Source organism: Cricetulus griseus, chromosome 3 (genome assembly GCF_003668045.3).
Source record: "Cricetulus griseus strain 17A/GY chromosome 3, alternate assembly CriGri-PICRH-1.0, whole genome shotgun sequence".
Lineage (NCBI taxonomy): Eukaryota > Metazoa > Chordata > Mammalia > Rodentia > Cricetidae > Cricetulus > Cricetulus griseus.
In genome coordinates this window covers 90,944,176-90,963,870 of record NC_048596.1, presented here as the reverse complement: position 1 = coordinate 90,963,870, position 19,695 = coordinate 90,944,176, and the positions used below count along the sequence as shown (strand labels likewise).

Genomic DNA, 19,695 nt, shown 5'->3' with positions numbered 1-19,695 from the left:
TTCATGCTTGCTCAGCAAGCATTCTTAATCACCAAGCCATCTCTCTCTACTCTAGTGCCGGCAATTGAGCCCAGGACCTTGTAAGAATTAGACAAGCACTCCACCACTAACCCACATCAGTACCCTCTGTTGTTTGCACTCTAACCTTGCTGCCTCCCTCTTAAAGCTTGGGAGAAAGTGAAGCAGCACAAGAGCCTTAGCTTCGATGTCAGTCTAGATTCTGGCTGTCTTCTGCCTTGCCTGTCTGTGTGTTTAACTGAATAAATAGTCTGGACTAGATGTGCTCTCTGAGACATCCATCAGTTCACACTGGAAAAATCAATTACTTCATTAGAAGAGACTCTAACTTCAAGACATGTTTCTACATTTCTTTGAAACAGCTAAAAAGAGGCTCCTATTTACTACATATTTTACTATTTAAAAATCAAGTGTTGTCTGTGGAGAAATAGAACCTGGCAGCTCCTACACTGGACTAGCAAATTCTTGGAATAAGCAGAGAAATAGGCCACAAATGAGACCTGGCAGTGTCAAAAAGGGTCTATAAATTAAATATTCAAAGAAGTAAAAAACAATGGCTGTTTAACCATTAAGCCATTAACCAGACAAGATCTCTAAGCACAGACTACAGTCTAGAAAGGTCTGAGTGGGAAGAAGCCCCTGCAGGATGTACTGGAGGGAAGGACTTGGTCCAGAGCAAGTTGCTACTGCATTTGTTCAAACCCAGTTTTCTCAGTCTGTCAACCTGGTGTGTGTGCACATGCAGACTCTCCAGGCTGCAATTATGCTTCTGACGTGCTGAAATGAGAAAGAAACAAAGAGCTGAAAGCAAATTCAAAGAAGTTAATCTGAAGGCAAATAACTGGCTTTAAAATTTCTCATGCATAGACCTATAATCCCAGCACTTAGAGGACTAAGGCAGGAGGCTCGTGAATTCAAAGCCAGCCTGGGCTACAAAATAAAACCCTATCTCAATGCCCTCACTTCTACCTCACACTTCATTTCATGCTTGGGCTATATACTGAGATTTTGTTTCACACACACACAAACACACACACACACACACACACCCCTCTACCTTTAAAAACTGTTGATTTCTTCCTCCATTCTGTGTGTTCTCGTTTTTTTATTATTATTATAACACATGAACTACAGAGTTCTGTGGGACAGTGAACTCTGGTCTGGGAAAGGGCAGACTTCTGCTGTGACTGAAAACTAACAGTGATCTATAACCCCACACACTGTGTGAGAATCCACAACTCATGACAGATGGATCTGACTTCACTGGCTGGTTTCTGTACTCACTTGTCTTCATTCAAAGAAACTGTCTCCACAAAAGGGATTTCTTCTTTGTCTGTCTTCCCAACGATCAGCCGGTGCTTGTCCAAATTTATGATACACTAAAACAAAGGAGATCACTGGTCACTTGTCAGTGATGTTACTCTCAGTTTCCTGCCTCTGAGAGGATGGATCACAGGAGAAATAAAGTCAGGCCTACCTTCAGGGATCTAAGAGTCTGAAGACCAAGCGACAAGTTTTTTTCATTATCATCTAATAAAAACAAAACAGTAAGATTCAGACATTTCCATGCTGGCTTGAATGTCAGTCTAATCACCATTAGGTTCGTTTGTCCCACCCATTCATCCATCCACTCACCAACAAATCAGCCGGCTAACTAGCCAGTGAACATCTGTTAAACATCTATTATTGAGTACTTTCTCAGATCATTACAATTAAAAGAAGGTAAGAGTCAAAATTCAAATCAGAGTGTTTTTCACTCTAGAGGACAGAGACCTTCAGCAAAAAATAGGCAGGAAGTCTAACACTGAACATATGAGAAGCACAAAGGAAGAGCAGGCAATTCAGAATTTATGGCAGAGGAGTAAAAGGATCTTGCCCTCATGGATAGCTGTGGTGATATCTTGTTTGTATTCTAACAAATAAAGTTTGCCTGAAGATCAGAGGGCAGAGCTAGCCACTAGCTAAACCATAGACCTCTGGAGGTCTGTACAGAGAGACAGAAAGTGAGATGGCTGGGTGGGATGAGACTGGAACTAGGTCTTTTCAGTCTGAGGATTTTATAGAGGTAAGAGCTCTAGTGGCTGGCTGCTCTGCTTCTCAGATATTTCAGCTTTCACCCCCAGTATCTGACTCCAGGCTTTTATTGTTAAGACCTATTAGAACCCATGTTACAAATACCAAGTTCATGAAAAGTGCCCTTGGGGACATTTTAACTTGCACATAAAAATATCTGTCTTCAGGCAGGTAAGATTGCTCAGTGGGCAAGGTGCTAGAGACCTGATTCAACCCTTGGAATCCACATGGTAGAGGGAGAGACCTAACCTCTGACTGCATACAGTGTCATGTCACATGAGCATGCCCCTCCCAAACGAGTAAATAAGTAAATGTAGAGAAAGTCCATTTCCTTGTGGCCTATATGCACAATGAATTTTTTTTTTATCCATAAAAAAGAATGAAGCAGCCAGGCGGTGGTGGTGCACTCCTTTAATTTCAACACTGGGGAGGCAGAGGCAGGCTGATCTCTCTGAGTTCAAGATCAACCTGGTCTACAAGAGCAAGTTCCAGGGCAGCCTCCAAAGCCACAGAGAAACCCTGTCTCAAAAAAACCAAAGGGGAAAAAAAGGAATGAAGCTATGCCATTTGTAGGAAAATAGATGCAACTGGAGATAATCACAGGAAATAAATTAAGTCAGTCCCCAAAAGACAAATACTTCTTGTTTTCTCTCATTTGCTTGTCTCAGATATCATATGGATACACAAAATCATATATAAACAGATAACATAAAATAGTAGTGAAGCTGTCTAGGGAAACAATGGGAACTAATTGGACCAAGAAGAGTGAGAAAGGAAAATGGGATATGTTCAAAGTACATTTATATACTTGTATGAAAATAGCCTTATATAATCAAGTATAGTTTTTATTACTAAAGAATTTAATTACATATATTTATTCGAGGGCGAGCACCTGTGCCATGTATCACATGTGGAAGTCAAAGGACAATTTGCAAAAATCAGTTTTCTCCTTCCATCAAGTAGGTTCTGGGGAATCAAGCTCAGGCTGTCAGGCTTGATGGCAAGCATCTTAATCCACAGAGCAACTCCACTAGCCCCATCTTATTTTTAAAGATTTCTTTATTTATTGTTTATGTGTATAAACCACATATGTGTACAGGAGCCCGAGGACATCAGAAGAAGGTGTCAGATCCCTTGGAACTGAAGTCACAATTGGTTGTCAGCCATCCTATGTAGATGCTGGGAACCTAACTTGAGTCTACTGCAAGAGCAGGAAATACTCTAAATCACTGAGCCATCTCCCAGCCCCCAGTAAATACATATTTAAAGATTAAAAAAATAATGTGCTGGGCTGAACATGTTTGTGCATGCTTTTGATCTCAGCACTCGGGAGGAGGGACAGGAGAATCTCTGTGAGTTCAAAGCCAGCCTTGTTTGTTTAGTGAGCTACAGAATAGATAGAACTATTTAGAAAGATCCTGTCTCAAGAAGAAAAAAAAAAAAAAAACAACCCCTAAATGTGCTGGGTATGGTGACACTTTAATTACTTCACTTGGAAGGGTAAAATTAACACAAAGGCATACAGCACAAGGAAATAGGAACATTTTATTTGGAAGAAGTCAGTATTACAGGCATGAGACTTCAGAAAGGTTTACGTTAAGTACATGGGTCTAGTCCCCAATTTAACTCACCAACAACAGCTGCTGGGCAATCCAGACGGAGAGAGCCCACTGTAATCAGCAGGTGCTCAATATGGCCAACTACTTTGAGATGCCGTGGTAGAGAAAGCTTTTCTCCTTCATGCTTGTGAGATTTGACTTGGTCCTTTAGTCTGAAACACAGAAAGATATCATAATCTTGTTGGCAAAGGTTTCTGATTCACAATAGGGATACTTTTGGGACTTCCTGGGCTAGCCAGCCTATAGTTGCTTCAACCCTTTTTCCTAAACATGCCAGGGGAATACAAAAGACCACGAGACTAGACTTGTTTCCTATTTTTAAGACGCTTACATCACTACCTGCATTTGTGAAGAGAGGAGTTGACACATTCAGAGAATTCTGCTTGCATCCTAACATCCCCATATGTGTTCGAGGTAGTTTAATTAATGTGTCTTTTACCCATCTGTGGGTAACAGATACCAGAGGACAAATTAATCCTAATTTAGAAAAGGCTTTATTCATGGTCCCATTTTTCCCCTCCTTTCTAATTCAGTTTATTCCCATCAGATTGTCTTAGGCTATGAGGTTAATGGGGACAGGCATTTACTTGGTGAGTACACTGATATTGGTACCAGCAAAGAATATTATGGAGAAAGGAAAGAAAGGAACAGCACCAAGGGCTCACACAATTACATAAGCTGATTGGAATAGCTAGCACCCAAGCTATTATGGGTTCGTGGATAAATACTTAATTATGGACTTTCTGTGCCAATACTTCTTCTCTCCTCCATTTCCTCTCTTTTGGTGTTACAGCTCATCCAAAAGAAAAGGAATTGCAGATTACAGATGGTTATTAATTCCTCCAGAATCATGGCAGTCTGCTGCCTAATTATGCACCAGGACATTATTAGTCTTTCTGGAACCATCATATTGTACATACCTCATCTCTTGATCACATTAAAAAAAAAACAAATTTAAGATTCTTCACACTTGAGTCTTGGAATCTACTTTACCCCAACCCTAGATAGCAATGTGCAAAATTCACAGAGCCAACGTCAGGGAATCACAGCAGTGTTGGGGAGTGAGAACAAAGCAGATGTAGAAGATATGTAATGCAGTCATTAAGAACCTAAATGAAGCCCTGGGTAAGCCCACTTGAGAATACAAATGTCTTGGATGAAGTTCAAAACAGGTCACTTGGTCTGTCTCAGTAACTGTTTAATTGCAGAGATTTGGTCTGAGGAATGATTTACTCTCTACAGGGAAATAAAGGAAACAATACTAGGTTGATTCTGCTTATTTTACCGCAGGGGCCATCTGGAACTTTAGAATAAAGAATGGAGAAAAGGAAAGAAGTAACAGGAAAGGTTGAGTGAAATGGCAGTAAGACAGAATGGCTTTCTCTGTCCAGGAGAGGAGAACCTGGATTTTCTCTCTCATCCCAGTCTAGAAGTCTGCTCAAAATGTAGAATGTGGGAGTTAGCAGAAGGCCCAAGGTGTCCTGGATCTCTTCTGCTGTTTGACAACTGCCACATTTCCCCTCTATTAAGGAAATTGGTTCTGGCCTAGATAAAAACTTAGCATGTTTCTCTGTGCTTCTGTGGATACATCCCAGCATCAATAACCTTAAATCAGATGCAAACAAGGAGGATAATTACATCTGATGTGCACCCAGCCCATGTGGCTCCTTACCCCAATCTGTCCACACAGGCCGAAGAGATGAGATTATACTGACAACCGGTGTCAACCAAAGCTTTCACGTCCTTTCCAGCACACTGTGGGAAGGAAATATACTCTTTAATAGGATCTAGAGAAGCAAAAGAGAAAAGAAGCAAAGAGCAAGAAGCAGCAAGAAGATGTCAAATGAAAGGTGTGGTTTGAGAGCAACCTTCCAAATGGTCAGTCGGTCGGTGCTGCCCTGTTTCCCCTCACTGCTAAATCTGTCTTTGATTGCCTCTTTTTACTGCTAATTCTAAGGCTGATAGAATGCCCATAAGGAACTTTGGGGGTTTCATTCTATATGCTAAATATTATATATACAATATTTTTTAAAAAATCATTCTGGGGTCAAATACAGGGCCTTGAACATGCTAGATGAGTTTTCTACTACTGAACTACATCCCACATCCTTTTGTAAATCTGACAAAAAGCTTTGGTACTTCTTCTCATCCAAATGTGCACACATAAAATACAATATGCATTTCTAATATATAGAACTTTAAAACTCACTTATTAATTTCTTGTTAAGAACCACTGTCTATAAAGTTTTGAGGAGAGGACATACTATTGGGATTATAAAGGGCCTCCAAATCCTACTTTCTAGAAACTTCTAGAAAAGCTGTTCCCTGAACATTACCTGGCAGGACACTAAAATCATGTCATCATCTTCACACTTCTTTAGCCCTTCAGACTTTGCCTGATTGAATTTGTTGGTCTTGGAGGCCCAGGGGACACGACTGCTCCGGAGCTTGGACAGGTTGGTTTCCATGAGGCGCCTCTGCAGAATGTTGTGAGGTTGCTTGAGGGATAGAAAGTAGAGGTGTCTTACTTCCAGACCACTTCCTCTTCTCCCACCACCCCACCTGGGCTCCACAGAAGTAATGAAGGAACCTCACTTAGCAGCTCCAACTTTGCCTCATGTGAGGATGTCACAGGTATTGTCAGGGCAGGTCTATAAATCAATATGTAATAGGCTACTCTGGATTGTCCTTAGTTTTTTTTTTTTGTCAACTGACATAAGCTCAGGTTACCTGAGAAGATGGCTCCTCAGTTGAGAAAATGTCTCCATCAGGTTGGCCATAGGAAAGCCTGAGGTGCATTTTATTGACTGACAGTTGATGTGGAAGGCCCAGCCCACTGCAGGTAGTGCTGTGCTTGGGAAAGTAATCCTGAGGCATTTAAGAAAGCAGGCTGAATAAGCCATGAGGAACAAGCCTTTAAGCAGAATTCATCCATGGCCTCTGCTTCAGTTCCTGCTTCCAAGAGGTGTGGTCTTGTGGGAGGAAGTACATCACTTTGAGGTTTTCAAAGCCCGGCAATATCCCCACTGTGTCCTCTCTGCTTCCTGTTTGTGGTTCAAGATGTGAGCCTTCGGCTCTCAGCTTCCAGCTCCAATCACCATACTTGCCTGTTACCACACTTCCCCACTGTGATGATGATGGACTCTATCCTTCTAGAACTATAATTTCAGATAAACCTTCCTTCAATAAATTGCCTTGGTCATGATGTTTTATCACAGTAATAGAGAAGTAACTAATACATGAGATAGGACCAACTATGGCTTAAGAGGACTGAAGAGACCTGGTGATGTGGACTTCTGCCTTCCTCCCTTTACAAGGGCAAGCAAGGAGAAAGAAGCTTTATTCTGGAATAAGTGATCTCTGTATTTTTAATGCCTTATAAAAAGGGCAGCTCATTGTCAAGGGTACTCAGAAGCTCTGCTAATTACTATGATAAATGTAATACCTATATAGTCTTACTTTTCATATCTATTTTGCAGATGCCTTATGGGCTTGGCTCTTCTAAAGGTGGAGTTAACCAGCTTGGCTGATGGAATAGGAAGACAGTAATTCATAGCTGAATAAACATATTAACATTTTGGAACCAGGCAAAACCCACAGGAATCATCTTCACTGACAATCTGTAGACTTGAAAATATTTGGCCTATCATGTTACTCATTTTTCTACTTTTCTCCTATTCTTCCTCCTCCTCTTTCCTGTCTTCTGTCCCTCAATATCTTCTTTCCACGGTATTGAGGATTTAACCTACTGTATGCTAGTGTTTATATTCTAGTCAAACACTCTACCTACCTTTCACTAATAAGCTACACTATACTTAGTGAAGTATAGTTAACAAGAAAGTGGAGAGTTAAGACAGACAACAGTGACCAAGAAGAGAACTTAACAGACTACATATGTTTCAGGAACCGAATGTCAAGAAACAGATTGACAAGTCTGAGTTTCTAGATAATGTTCCTCTATTCCTGCTCAAGTGGCCTCCAGACCATTTAGAACATTTCTTCTTCTCTCTCTTTTTAGGCTAAGTCATTTGACCTGAGAAATTTTCTATGTACATGAATCTTGTGCTTACTTTACAATAATGTTTCAAAACTCTCAAAGGATAGCGCTTAGTCCCAATATCCTAACCAACCACATTTCTCCTGTGGTTGACAGGTTAAGAAGCTACTCTTAGAAGTCTAGATCCCAGAAGGTCCTGGGGAAAGGGATAGCAGAGGAAAAGTCTTTATTATAAGCTACCTTACAGATTTCAAAGGAAGAAGGGTGTCAGAGCTGCGGCTCACTGTAACTCTAGTGAGTAGAATAAATAGATTCCTAAAATACACTGATTCCTGGCAAATAAGGTTATAAATTAGTATCCTTGGGCCAAGGAGAAGAATAAGCACTGATGAGAGAAATGTATGTCTCTTAGCTTGATAAGGGTGGCAAGAGAAAGTACTAACTCCATCAGATTTTGCGATGCAATGCTGAGAGAACACTTTGTTCCTCAATAGAAAGAACTTCCTCATTTTAATCTCTTTCACTAATAAGATGGATCCTGGCCATACTAAAGCAGGGAGGTAGTTTCTGCTAAGTCCCACTTAGCAGGACCTACCCAGACAAACTGAATTTGCATATGGGGCTTTAAGGGCCATCTAATCAAAATCTCCTATCAAAAGCTCCTTCCTTCGACACTGTCTTGCTGAACACAACAGTATCTGGTTATTTTTAATCTCACAGAGAAGCCTAATCATTAGCATTCTGAATTCATTCCTAGTATAGTCATCCTTCTGTATTTTCTTCTCTTTCTCCTGGAGCCTTCCTTCCTCTTTAAGCTAAAGAGCATACTTAACATTCCTAGATCCTGGAAAGACAAAATCCCAAAATATCAAAAATATATACTGGATACTTATTTTTTCTTTTGTTTTTTTTTTAAGACAGTGTTTCTCTGTGTAGTCTTGGCTGTCTTGGGACTTGCTCTGTAGACCAGGCTGCCTTGAATTCAGAGATCTGCCTGCCTCTGCCTGTCAAGTGCTGATATTAAAAGCATGCACCACCAATGCCTGGCTCTATCAGTTATGTATGTATTTTTAAGTCATAAATCTGGTTTCAGTTCTTACTCTAATAAAAAAGCCCAATACAATGAAATGATAAAAATAAGGGCGCCAGATATAAGAAATATGTTTAATTTCCATAGCAGATTTACAGCAACCAAGTAACCCATATTAAACTCAGATATTTGATCATTTTATTATATCTACATACTTTTTAATTTAATTTTTATTTAAAATTTTTAATTACTACTCATATTTACATATCCATTCCCCCATTCCCTCCCCCTCCCATCCTCCCAAGTTCCCCACCAACCCCCCCAACCCATCCCCTACCAGGGACCTTCAAAGTCTGTCATATCATTTGGGGGAGGGCCTAGGCCCCCCTTGATGTATCTGGGCTGCAATAGTATCCCTCCATAGGGAATGGGCTCCCAACGTCCATTTGTGCTCTAGGGTTAAAGACTGGCTCCACTGTTAGAGATCCCATAGACTGTCTTGGCCTCCTAGCTGGCTCCCACATTCAGAGGGCTTGGTTCAGTCTAATGCTGTTTCGCCAGCTTTATGACGAGGGTCTCCATGCTCTCACTAGGTCAGGTAAACTGTTTCTGTGGGTTTCTGCAGCACCATCTTGGCTCCTTTGCTCATCCTTCCTCCCTCTCCACAACTGGATTCCAGGAATATGGTTCATATCTATATACTTTTTACAATTTTTTTATTTTTATCTCATGTGGATTTTTGTTTTGCCTACATGCATGTCTGTGTGAAGGGTGTCAGAGCCCCTGAAACTGGAGTTATAGGCAGTTATGAGCTGCCATATGGGTACTGGGAATTGAACCCGGGTCCTCTGAAAGAGTAGCCAATGCTCTTAACCACTGAGCCAACTCTCCAGCCCCATGTCTACATACGTTTTAAATTTTTAAATTTTACTTACTTATTCATTTTTATGTGTTTGAGGGTTTGCTTGCATGTATATATGTGCACCATGTGCATGCCTGGTACCCTTAGAGGCCAAAAAAGGGTCATCAAATCCTCTGAAACTAGAGTTACAGATGGTAGTGAACCAACATGTGGGAGCTGAAAATTCATCCTGGGTCCTCTGCAAGAACAGTCAATTCACTTAACCCTTGAGTCATCACTCCAGCCCCATGCCTACATACTTCAGGAGGTTACATAGCTGATATTTACTTTGCTCCCAACCAAAATTTTCCTAACACTATAGTTAAGGGGGGAAAGGCTTAAATCCCAGAAGAAGGAACAAAAAAATAGTAAGAGAAAATGAAAATAGATTTTGTCAAAAATTTGACATCTAAATAGCATATAGCTGAACTGGCTTGGACTAGAGAAAATTTGGCTGCTTCACACTATTTTACTCCACAGACCACAGGAGTGATGGTAGCGGCTGATAGATGTTCATTAAAATCCCTGTTCCCTCCATCTTGGGCAGTTAACTAGATTATGCTTTCTACCCTTCTTTTGGCAGAGCCATGTGACTGAGATCAAGAGGACAGAATGCAAGTAGAAGTGATATGCACACCTTTAAGACTGGCCCATAAAAAGCTCCTGAACATATTACTTCACATATTTTTTTATTTTTAATTTTGAATGACAGTCAAGAGTTGAGTGCCATGACAACCTTTTCAAAGATCCTGTCAACTTGGGTCTCATGCAAAGTTATCCTGCTAATTTTTCCACCAGTATATTCACCCTCAGAATTTATCCCAGGACCCTCTGCAGATATCAAACTGCATGGATACTTGTCCCTTATAGAAAATGATGACTATTTGCATATCAACCTGGTCATATCCTCCCTATATTTTAACCATCTCTAGATTGCTTACAATACATAATACAATGTAAATAGTTGTTAATACTATATCATTTAAATGATAATGACCAAGGAAAAGTCAGCCATGTTGGTAGAGAAGCAGGGTTTTTTTTTTTATTTTTTAAATAGGGTCTCATGTAGCTCTTGGCTGGCCTTGAACTCACAGAGATCTGCCTGCCTCTGGCTGAGATTAAAACAGGAACTTGTGTTGGTCATCTGTTTCCTGTGTAAGTGCTTCTTCCCTAATAAAATTATTTTAACCTATATTGAGCCTAGTCCAGTGAATCTCAATCCATGCATCTTTAATTTATTTTACTTTTTAAATAATTATTTAATTTTAGTTGTGTGTGTATGTATACACGTGTGCACATGGGGTTAGCAAAAGGTGTCAAATCCCCTGAATCTGAAGTTATTACACAGTTGTTAGCTGACCATGATAGATGCTGGGATAACGTGAGCCCTCTGGAGAGCAAGTGCTCTTAAGTGCACTATAAACATTTCCAGTCCCTATAAACATTTTTTTTAAAAAGGATATTTTCATCTTATAGTGAATCTGTGGATAAGAGCCCCAAAATACCAAAGGCCACTTGTACTGATACTTAGGAGAATTATATTTGAGCTATTACATGTATAGTGGTGTCTAGCTGCAAAAGCAGTTTTCTCAATCAACCCAATACCCTGGCAAAACTGAGAAGTTAGAGGTATTGTAATTTCTACCATCAGAGCTATGAGTAAGGATAGAAATAGAATAGTTTAAAGTAATGGTTCTCAACATATAGGTCATGACCCCTTTGGGGACTGAATGACCCTTTCACAGGGGTTGCATATTATATACTTACATTATAGTTCATAACAGCAGCAAAAATTACAGTTATGAAGTAGCAATGAAATAATCTAATGGTCACCACAGCATGAGAAACTGTATTAAAGGGCTGCAGCATTAGGAAGGCTGATAACCACTGGTTAAAAGCCTGCATATGACTCCCACTTGACCCAAACAGTAGGGAAAAATACTAAAAGTTTACTCTTTGTAAGAGCAATTTAAAATACTATGGCTGGTTAATAGTTTGGCTTCCAGATGTGTATAACAGCTATAGGATAGTATTGGGTATCACACTATGGAAGAACTGAAGGACATGAACTTAAAAGATTCAGAGGGTAAAGCCTAGCACAATGAAGGAGAAAAAAATCTACCTCAAGATATTACAGTCTTAAGGGGTAAAAAACTAAAAAAGAAAAAACAGGCAAAAAGATATCACATTACTATGGAACATCATAAATGACATGGATCCTAAAAGCTTCCAAAGAGAAAAATATGACCCAAATACAAGATGTTGGAAGCCAGAATGATAAAGATTCTTTAACAATAAAAAACACATGCTAAAAGACAACCGAATAATACCTTCAAAGATCTAACAGTGGGGCTGGAGAGATGACTCAGTGGTTAAGAGCATGGGCTGCTCTTGTATAGGACACAGGTTAATTCCCAACACCCACATGGAACCTCACAACCTCTTATTAGTCCAGTTCCAGAGATGCCTTCATCCAGGAATCTGATGCCTTCTTCTGGCCTCCATTGGCACAAACACATGCAAACAAAACACCTGTATACATAAACTAAAAACAATTATTTTTAAAAATCTAAAAGTAAATCATTTCATACCTAGCCATGCTATTCATCAACTCTTAAGGAGTTATTTCACACAATCATAAGAAGCTACTGAAAGATATTCAACCAAAATGAGGGAGACAAAAGACAAAAAGCATAGGATCCAAGAAATAAAGGCTCAAGTAGAGGATGGGTCTAGAGAACTGGATCAATGGTTAAGAGCATTTGGCTGCTCTTTCAGAGGACCTGGGATGGATTCTTAGTACCATATGGTGGCTCACAACCCTCTGTAATTCAAGGTCTGGGGGATCTAATGCCAGCTTCTGGCCTCAGCTGGAACCAGGCATGCATACAGAACACAGGCAGATATTCAGGCAAAACACTCGTACACATAAAATAAATAAAAATTTAAAGAGGATCCAGTAGAGAAGGACAGCAAAGGAAATTCTGAGAGCGGTTTGGAGGAAAAGTTTGCCTATTAAGATGAACAGCAGCTAAACCAAAATGAAATGAGAAAATGGGAAGAATGTCTTTAAGAGGAAAAAAATGGATCAAGCATGATGTCATATGCTTGTAATCCCAACACTTGAGAGGAGATAGGAAGATCAGTGTTCAAAGTCAGCCTTAGCTACATAGTGAGTACAGGACAAGCCTGGGATGCAAGAGACTCTGCCTCAAAAATAAAAATGAGTGTATACTGAGCCAGAGTCCAGTATCTCACCCCCATCAAAGAACTGTTTTTTTTTTTTTTTTTTTGCAACAGACAGAGAGCATTACAGAAAACCACAACTCATCAAAATGCAAAGACCAAGTGATCATGTGATACTCAGCTCTATTCATCGATAATACAACTCCTGCCCCTAAGACTCAGGCAACACAAAGGAAGAGGAGGTGGAAAGATTCTAAGAACCAGAGGAGCAGTAAATTTGCAACATCTAGAAGTGTCAGGAAATCTCAACATGGCTGCCTAAACAAGACCTGGACAAGGATAACACCAACAGACAGGCTAACATGGAAGGGGGAACTCTCACAGTGGGGTTAGAAAAATATGGTGATTTCATATCATAGGAAATAGTGATGCCACAAGAAAGGCCAGCTTACAGAAGTTTAAGTGGACTGTTATTTTTCTAAAGCAAAAAGAGATACTGCCTACATTAACTCAGTAGATTAACAATTTCATTTCTCTTGCACATGCCCACATGGTCTTAAGCAAGGTGCCCTAGATCTAGGCATTATGTCCATATTCAAAACAAGAGGGAAGAGGATGGGAACCATGCTAATGCCATCCATTCCTTTTGTAATGAAAACAAATGGTTTTTTTTCTAGAAGTTCCCTTAGCAGGTTTTTTTTTCCCCTGTATCTTATTAATGAAATTTAACAGCTGTCCTCACTGCAAGAAACCTTGGAACAGAATTTAGCTTTTCTAATCTCTATAGATAGTCAAATAGAAAAGGACTGAAAATGGAAAACCAATTAGGTAACTAAAGCATCTGTTAGACTATGCAAAAACTAAATAGTATGTATATGCATATAACACACACACACACACACACACACACACACACACACGCGGTAATTTTTCAAGATTTATTTAATTTTTAAGTATATGCATTTGTGTATGCATACATCTGTGCATGTGCCTGTATATATGTCTGTTTCTTGACTGCAACACAATGAATGCAGGGCCACAAAGTTCTTATTACCATGCTTTAGCTGTCATAAAGGACTGTACCCTCAATCCATGAACTAAAATAAATCATTATTTCCTAAAGTTCCTTTAGTCAGGCATTTTGTCACAGTAACAAGAAAAATAACCAATATACCTGCTTAACATCTTTTCCCTCATAGCTATCCTACTTGGCACATAATTTTTTTAACTTATTATTTATAATTATGTGTCAGGGCAGAGAACAGAAGAGAGCATTGGATCCCCTGGATCTGGAGTTACAGGTGGTTGTAACCACCCAATGTAAGTACTGCTAAACAAACTCAGGTCTACTGGTAGAGCAGTGTGTGTTCATAAACCCTGAGCCATCTACCCAACCTATACTTGGAGCTATCATCTGCTTACTTAGTATATTATACAAACATATATCAATTTAACCACTTAATTACTAATGGATTTCTTTCATATATTTGTCATCAGAAATTCTGCAATAAGCTCAACATTTTTATTCTTGAACATCTCTTCCAACTATCTTCTACAGTCATCTTTCTTTTTAGTCTTTGCCTTGTCTCCTGGTTCCTTTACCTCTGTTCCTTTTTTAAATGTCAGTGTTCTTCGGGGCTCTATATTTGGCCTTTTTCTCACTCTACATATTTGCCTTGGGCAATTTTATCTGTTTTCATTGCATAAATTACTACCTTTATAAAGACTGTCTCAAGCACAGCTCTTACTCTTGAGTTTCAGGCCCATAGTGTCAACTATGCTCCCCTACTTGGACATTCCACAGGCACTTCAGACTGAACTTGTCCTACCCATATTTCCCATAAATGTTTTTTTTTCTTTTCTATCCCCTATCTTGGTGAATTGAATTCTGCCTCCTCATGTATTACTCTGTATTTCTACTGCTAAATCTAAGCATCTATAAACCTAAAATATTACCGTCATCTCTTCCCCTTACAATGGTGCTCTTTCCAACTGGATCAAACAAAAATTCTCAATTTAGCATCCAAGATCTACTAACTAACACTCATCCCCTTCCCAGTCTCATCTACTTAATTATCTCTTCATGAAGGCTTTCTAATTTTAGCAAATATTACCTTGGTCAAATCACTAATCTCACTAAGCCTTGCTTTCTTTTTTTCTTTTCTTTTTTAAGATTTGTTTATTTTTATTTTATGTGCATTGGTGTTTTACCCGCATGCATGTCTGTCTGAGGGTGTCTGATTACCTGGAACTGGAGGTATAGACAGTTGTGAGCTGCCATGTGGGTGCTGGGAATTGAATCTGGGTCCTCTGGAAGAGCAACCAGTGCTTTTAACTGCTGAGCCATCTCTCCAGACACAAATTTTGCTTTCTTTAACAGTAATAAGTGAGATTTGAGCTCCACATTCCATCAGTTACTTCTTCCTGCCAACTTTAACAAATGGCACAACTATCTACTTGTTTTTTGGTTATGTTTAATTAATTTTGGAGATGAGTCTCACTATGTTGCCCAATCTAGCCTTAGGTAGCTTGGAACTATAGGCAGTATACCCAACTCATACACATTCTTTTTTTTCTATTTTATTTTATGTGCATGGGTGTTGTTCCTTCATGAATATCTCAGCACCCAGGAAGTTCAAAAGAGGGGATGTGTTGGATCCCATGGAAATGGAGTTACTGAAGGTTATGAGCCACCATGTAGGTGCTGGGAATTGAACCCCAGTTAGCTACAAATTTTCTTAAGTGCTGGCATCATACACATTATTGATTCTTTTCTTATTCTTCCCTTCCAAGTGCTGTTGCTCCTTCCTCTAAACCACATCCTTTTCTCATCTTTACTACCTCTAAACTAGCCAAGCTACTATCTTTTCTGTCTAAAATGAACCAGCCTCCTAACTTCTGATTTTTATGCTTCAGTTCATTCTCTGCATAGTGACCACAGTAAGTTTATTTTTTAATGTATGTCAGAGGCTGTAGTTTCATAGTAGGACCCTTATCTCACATGTACAAGGTTCTGGTTCAATCCTCAACATGGCAAAAAACAGATCTAGCCTTCCATTGTTTGTTACTGTCTTACTTCCTATCACCACACTCCTTGATCATTTTGCTCTAGCCACGCTGGCCCTCTCTCAGTTCTCTAATTCTATGAAGCATCCTGATGGTCAGACTATTGCAACTGCTGTATCTTTTGCACAGAATGTTCTTTCCTGACATATTTTATTCCCTTACTTCCTTCAATATCTCCATAAAAGTAATTATTTTAAAATAGTATTTTATTTATTGACAATTGCATGCATATGTACAGTTTCTCTTGACCATATCCACCCCAACTTCTACTACTCTCCCCATTTTATCGCAATCCCCTTCCAAAGGCTGGTATTATACTGGCATTTAACTCCTTTTCTAAGGCTACATTATCTAATTCTTGACCTGTGGCATTATAGGTATTTAATCTATAGGGCACCAGGCTGAGTTGCTCTAATTGACAGAGATTTGTTCTCCTCAAATATTTAATAGTCAATTTCCTGCACTGTGTTCTACTATCCCTCACCTGGTCTTAGTTCTAGTTAGTTTTGCTAAAGTTTTGGGCTATATGCAGACTCAAACATAGGAAGGAAAGAAAATTTCTCCCTCTGCTACTAAGTAAGGAATGATATAGCCAGATATGTCAGTAATGACATCATATAAGAAACACAGCATATCATCATATGATATAACTGCTTTCAAAGAATAAAGTCTTTAGTAAAACAAGAACAACTTTTATTAACCTGGTAGCCAAAACAAGAAAAATTACAATAGTCAAAACTCCAAGAATAAGGCTGCTTTTGTCTAGCTAGCTCTGTCATGTTTTGTTTGGTTGGTTTGGTTTTTCCAGACAGGGTTTCTCTTTGTAACCTTGGCTATCCTGAAACTTGCTTTGTAGACCAGGCTGGCCTTGAACTCACAGAGATCTGCCTGTCTCTGCCTCCCAAGTGCTGGGATTAAAGGCATGCAATACCAATGCCTTGTTCTATCAGTTTCTTTTTCAAAGTCAAATATAATATGGCTCATAAATCTGAGTTTAATTCTTAATTTAGCACAAAAATCCAAATACAATGAAATGACAAAAATAAATGAGCCAGATTAATAAGATATGATTAATTTCCACAGCAGACTTTGTAGCAGCCAACTCCACACACAAAGCAATTGGGTAAAGGCACTATCCTGGGGCCAAGAGAACATGGCTATCTTTGATTGCCTTACAGATGCCATTTGCCAAACCAAAAATGTTAATATCAAACCGTAAACATTGCAGAAACAGCGTAATACAAGGTAGATAATTCAGAAAAGTCAGCAGCATAATTAAAACATAAGATACTTGTATGATGAAAAATAATACAGTCTTAACACTGCTCAAGCCCGAGTCAATAAAAGCTGAATTTGTATCCTCTTATGCCTTCCTTTTGTCCCTTTCTATTGGGGCTGTTTGATAAACTACCTCAAGTAAAAACTACTGTTAATTTTAATACCCTCCAAATGGAGTCAGCATGATCTATCTTGTCTGTAAATGAGTTGATAAGAATATGTTTCTAAAATCGTTTCTGAGACAGTACTGAGCCTGCAACATCAGTTCCAAAGATGCTGTTTCTCCCCATCACTTGCATCTTCTTGCCCTCCTTCAATCAGCCTTGGTTTCTGTGATGTTTTCTGGTTCCTCCTTGCACATTAAATAACTTGCACATTAAAGGTGTGAGAACAGTGCTAGAGGAAGATTAACTATGAAAATGGGGGTACAGAAAGTGTGAAACATAGTTCAGGGTTTCACAGTCAACTGCTGTGTGTCATGCCAATGGCTACACCCTGAAAGCCACCTCTTCAACTATGCTCTATGCTATCCACTCCTCGTGGCTCAGCTGTGATGAAGGGAGTCAGAACAGAATTACCCTTACATAGTTCGAAGTCATATAAGGAATCGTAGGAAGAAGGATGTTGTGATTCTCATCAGGGAACTCCTTATAGCCACCCAGGGAAACCAAACATCTATACCTTAAATCCAGCATTTTAAACGTCCACATTTTAATTCTTTTCATAATACCTCCCACCTTATTGAATAGGATTACTTTGGTCTGAAGGAGAGAAGATTCAAACTGAGTTTGCCAAATGAGTCATGAATGCTTTTAAGTGCAAGAAGGTAAGAAAGAGTTATCTCTTTGATAGGATTAACATCACTCATCACTCTGGGTTAGCATGACTAGATCAACTATACCCAGGCTCAAGATGGAAAACAGCTTTTAGAAAAACCGAGTAAGATAACTAGAGTAGCTCTTTCCCTTCATGAGAGTATCTAATGGTAGGAAGGGAAAATCTTTGGTACTGATGAATCAGTAGAACTATTTTTTAAAAAAGCAGAAGCACTGGCCTTCATTGCCATACTGGGGCCAGAAATAGCAATTTCAATGATTCAGGGCCAACAACCACATTCAAAATTAAGTATTTCAGAAGCTCAAAATATAAAAATACTAGAAAGATTACCTAGAGCATTTATTTCTGCAAAAGACAATGTTTCACAAATTTCTCTGCAGATAATAAGGAAACTATAGATACAAGGAAACCATCAGAGCTGGGAGTGGTAATGCATACCTACATAATCTCAACAATCATGGGGCTGAAGCAGGAGGATCCAGAACTAGAGGCCAACTCGGGCTATGTACTGAAGGCCAAGCCAGCCTTGGTTATATATAGCAAGACCCTGACGTCTCAGAAAAAAAAAAAAAAATACAAGCAAAAGCAAACTCCAGATGAAACTACAGAGTTAGATTTAAAAAAAAAAATTGTGAGAAAGGGATGAGAATTAAATATAGGTCATATCCCTCAGCCATTCACCCCTATTCAATAGATGGAGGACAATATGGTTTTGGATTCTGGCCCACATCCTGGACTTCTACTTAATACCAAGAATAATCCTGCCAGAAATAAAAAGACTGCACCAACCCCAGCTCCAACTATGTGCATGCATTAGCTGGTCTGTGAGATGGAGCCATCAGCATTCACTCTTCAGAGGGAGGACTAAAGAAGAGGGAGAGATGAGAGTGATGAGATATTCAGGTTCTGGGAATATTCAATCTCAACCCCCCCCCGCGCCCCGCCTTTCCCTTGCCTGCCCCACCCCTACTCAGGGTAGAAAATCAAAGGTAGGTAGATTAAGGCCAAAACTAAACTAAATAGATTTGGGCGGCAGGGAGCGGGGCGCAGTAGAAACAACCAAAGTCATCTAGATTCAGCAACTGTCACGAAACCTCGCTTTCCGCTGTTTCTCAGTCATCCACTACGAGTCACCTCTGTCTGGGACACGGGACTGGCCATGCAGCCTGCGAGGAGGCAGTGGGAGCTGAGACTTCGCTGTGAGGTTCCAGCCCCGGGAGCCAAATTCGAGATCGGAATAGCGGAGCAAAGGAAATCTGAGGGCAATAGGACCGGGCAGGGTGTCTTTCTTCCTAGTCCTGGGGAGGAGAAAGCCAGGCTCCCTGGAGTAGGCTGCGACGAGAGAGAATGAGTGAGGAAAGCTACGAGGTCCCCAGGGATGAGAGATAGGGAGGGTCTCTGCCGAGCACCCGCCAGGGAGCGGACAGTGACTCAGTGAAAGCGGCAGCGAGGGCTTGGGCGACAGTGGCGGCCTGAGGAAGGCCGGAGGCAGGAGTGGCCGGGGTGGGGAGCTCACCGTGTCCTTGGACGAGCCCAGCTTTTTGAGGCCGTCCAGGGGCAGCAGGTCGGCGGAGTCCTTGTGGATGAACTGCACCGCCTGCTTCATCCGGCGCTGCTGCCGCAGGGAAGCCGCTTCCCGCATGTCGGTCTCCTTGCGGCCGCCCTCGGTGAGGAGTCCTGAGTAAAACAT

General features: G+C 40.1%; 1 protein-coding gene across 1 annotated transcript in view; it reads right to left on the bottom strand.

The window, feature by feature from the left end:
• Nrip3 (nuclear receptor interacting protein 3) overlaps positions 1–19,695 on the bottom strand; it is a 25,885-nt gene extending 6,190 nt beyond the window's left edge. The window contains exons 1-6 of the mRNA XM_035441622.1: positions 19,522–19,695; positions 6,047–6,208; positions 5,383–5,465; positions 3,723–3,862; positions 1,496–1,548; positions 1,303–1,397 (exon numbers count right to left, since the gene is read on the bottom strand). Coding sequence (XP_035297513.1) covers positions 1,303–1,397; positions 1,496–1,548; positions 3,723–3,862; positions 5,383–5,465; positions 6,047–6,208; positions 19,522–19,695 — 707 coding nt within the window. The remainder of the gene's footprint in view (positions 1–1,302; positions 1,398–1,495; positions 1,549–3,722; positions 3,863–5,382; positions 5,466–6,046; positions 6,209–19,521) is intronic.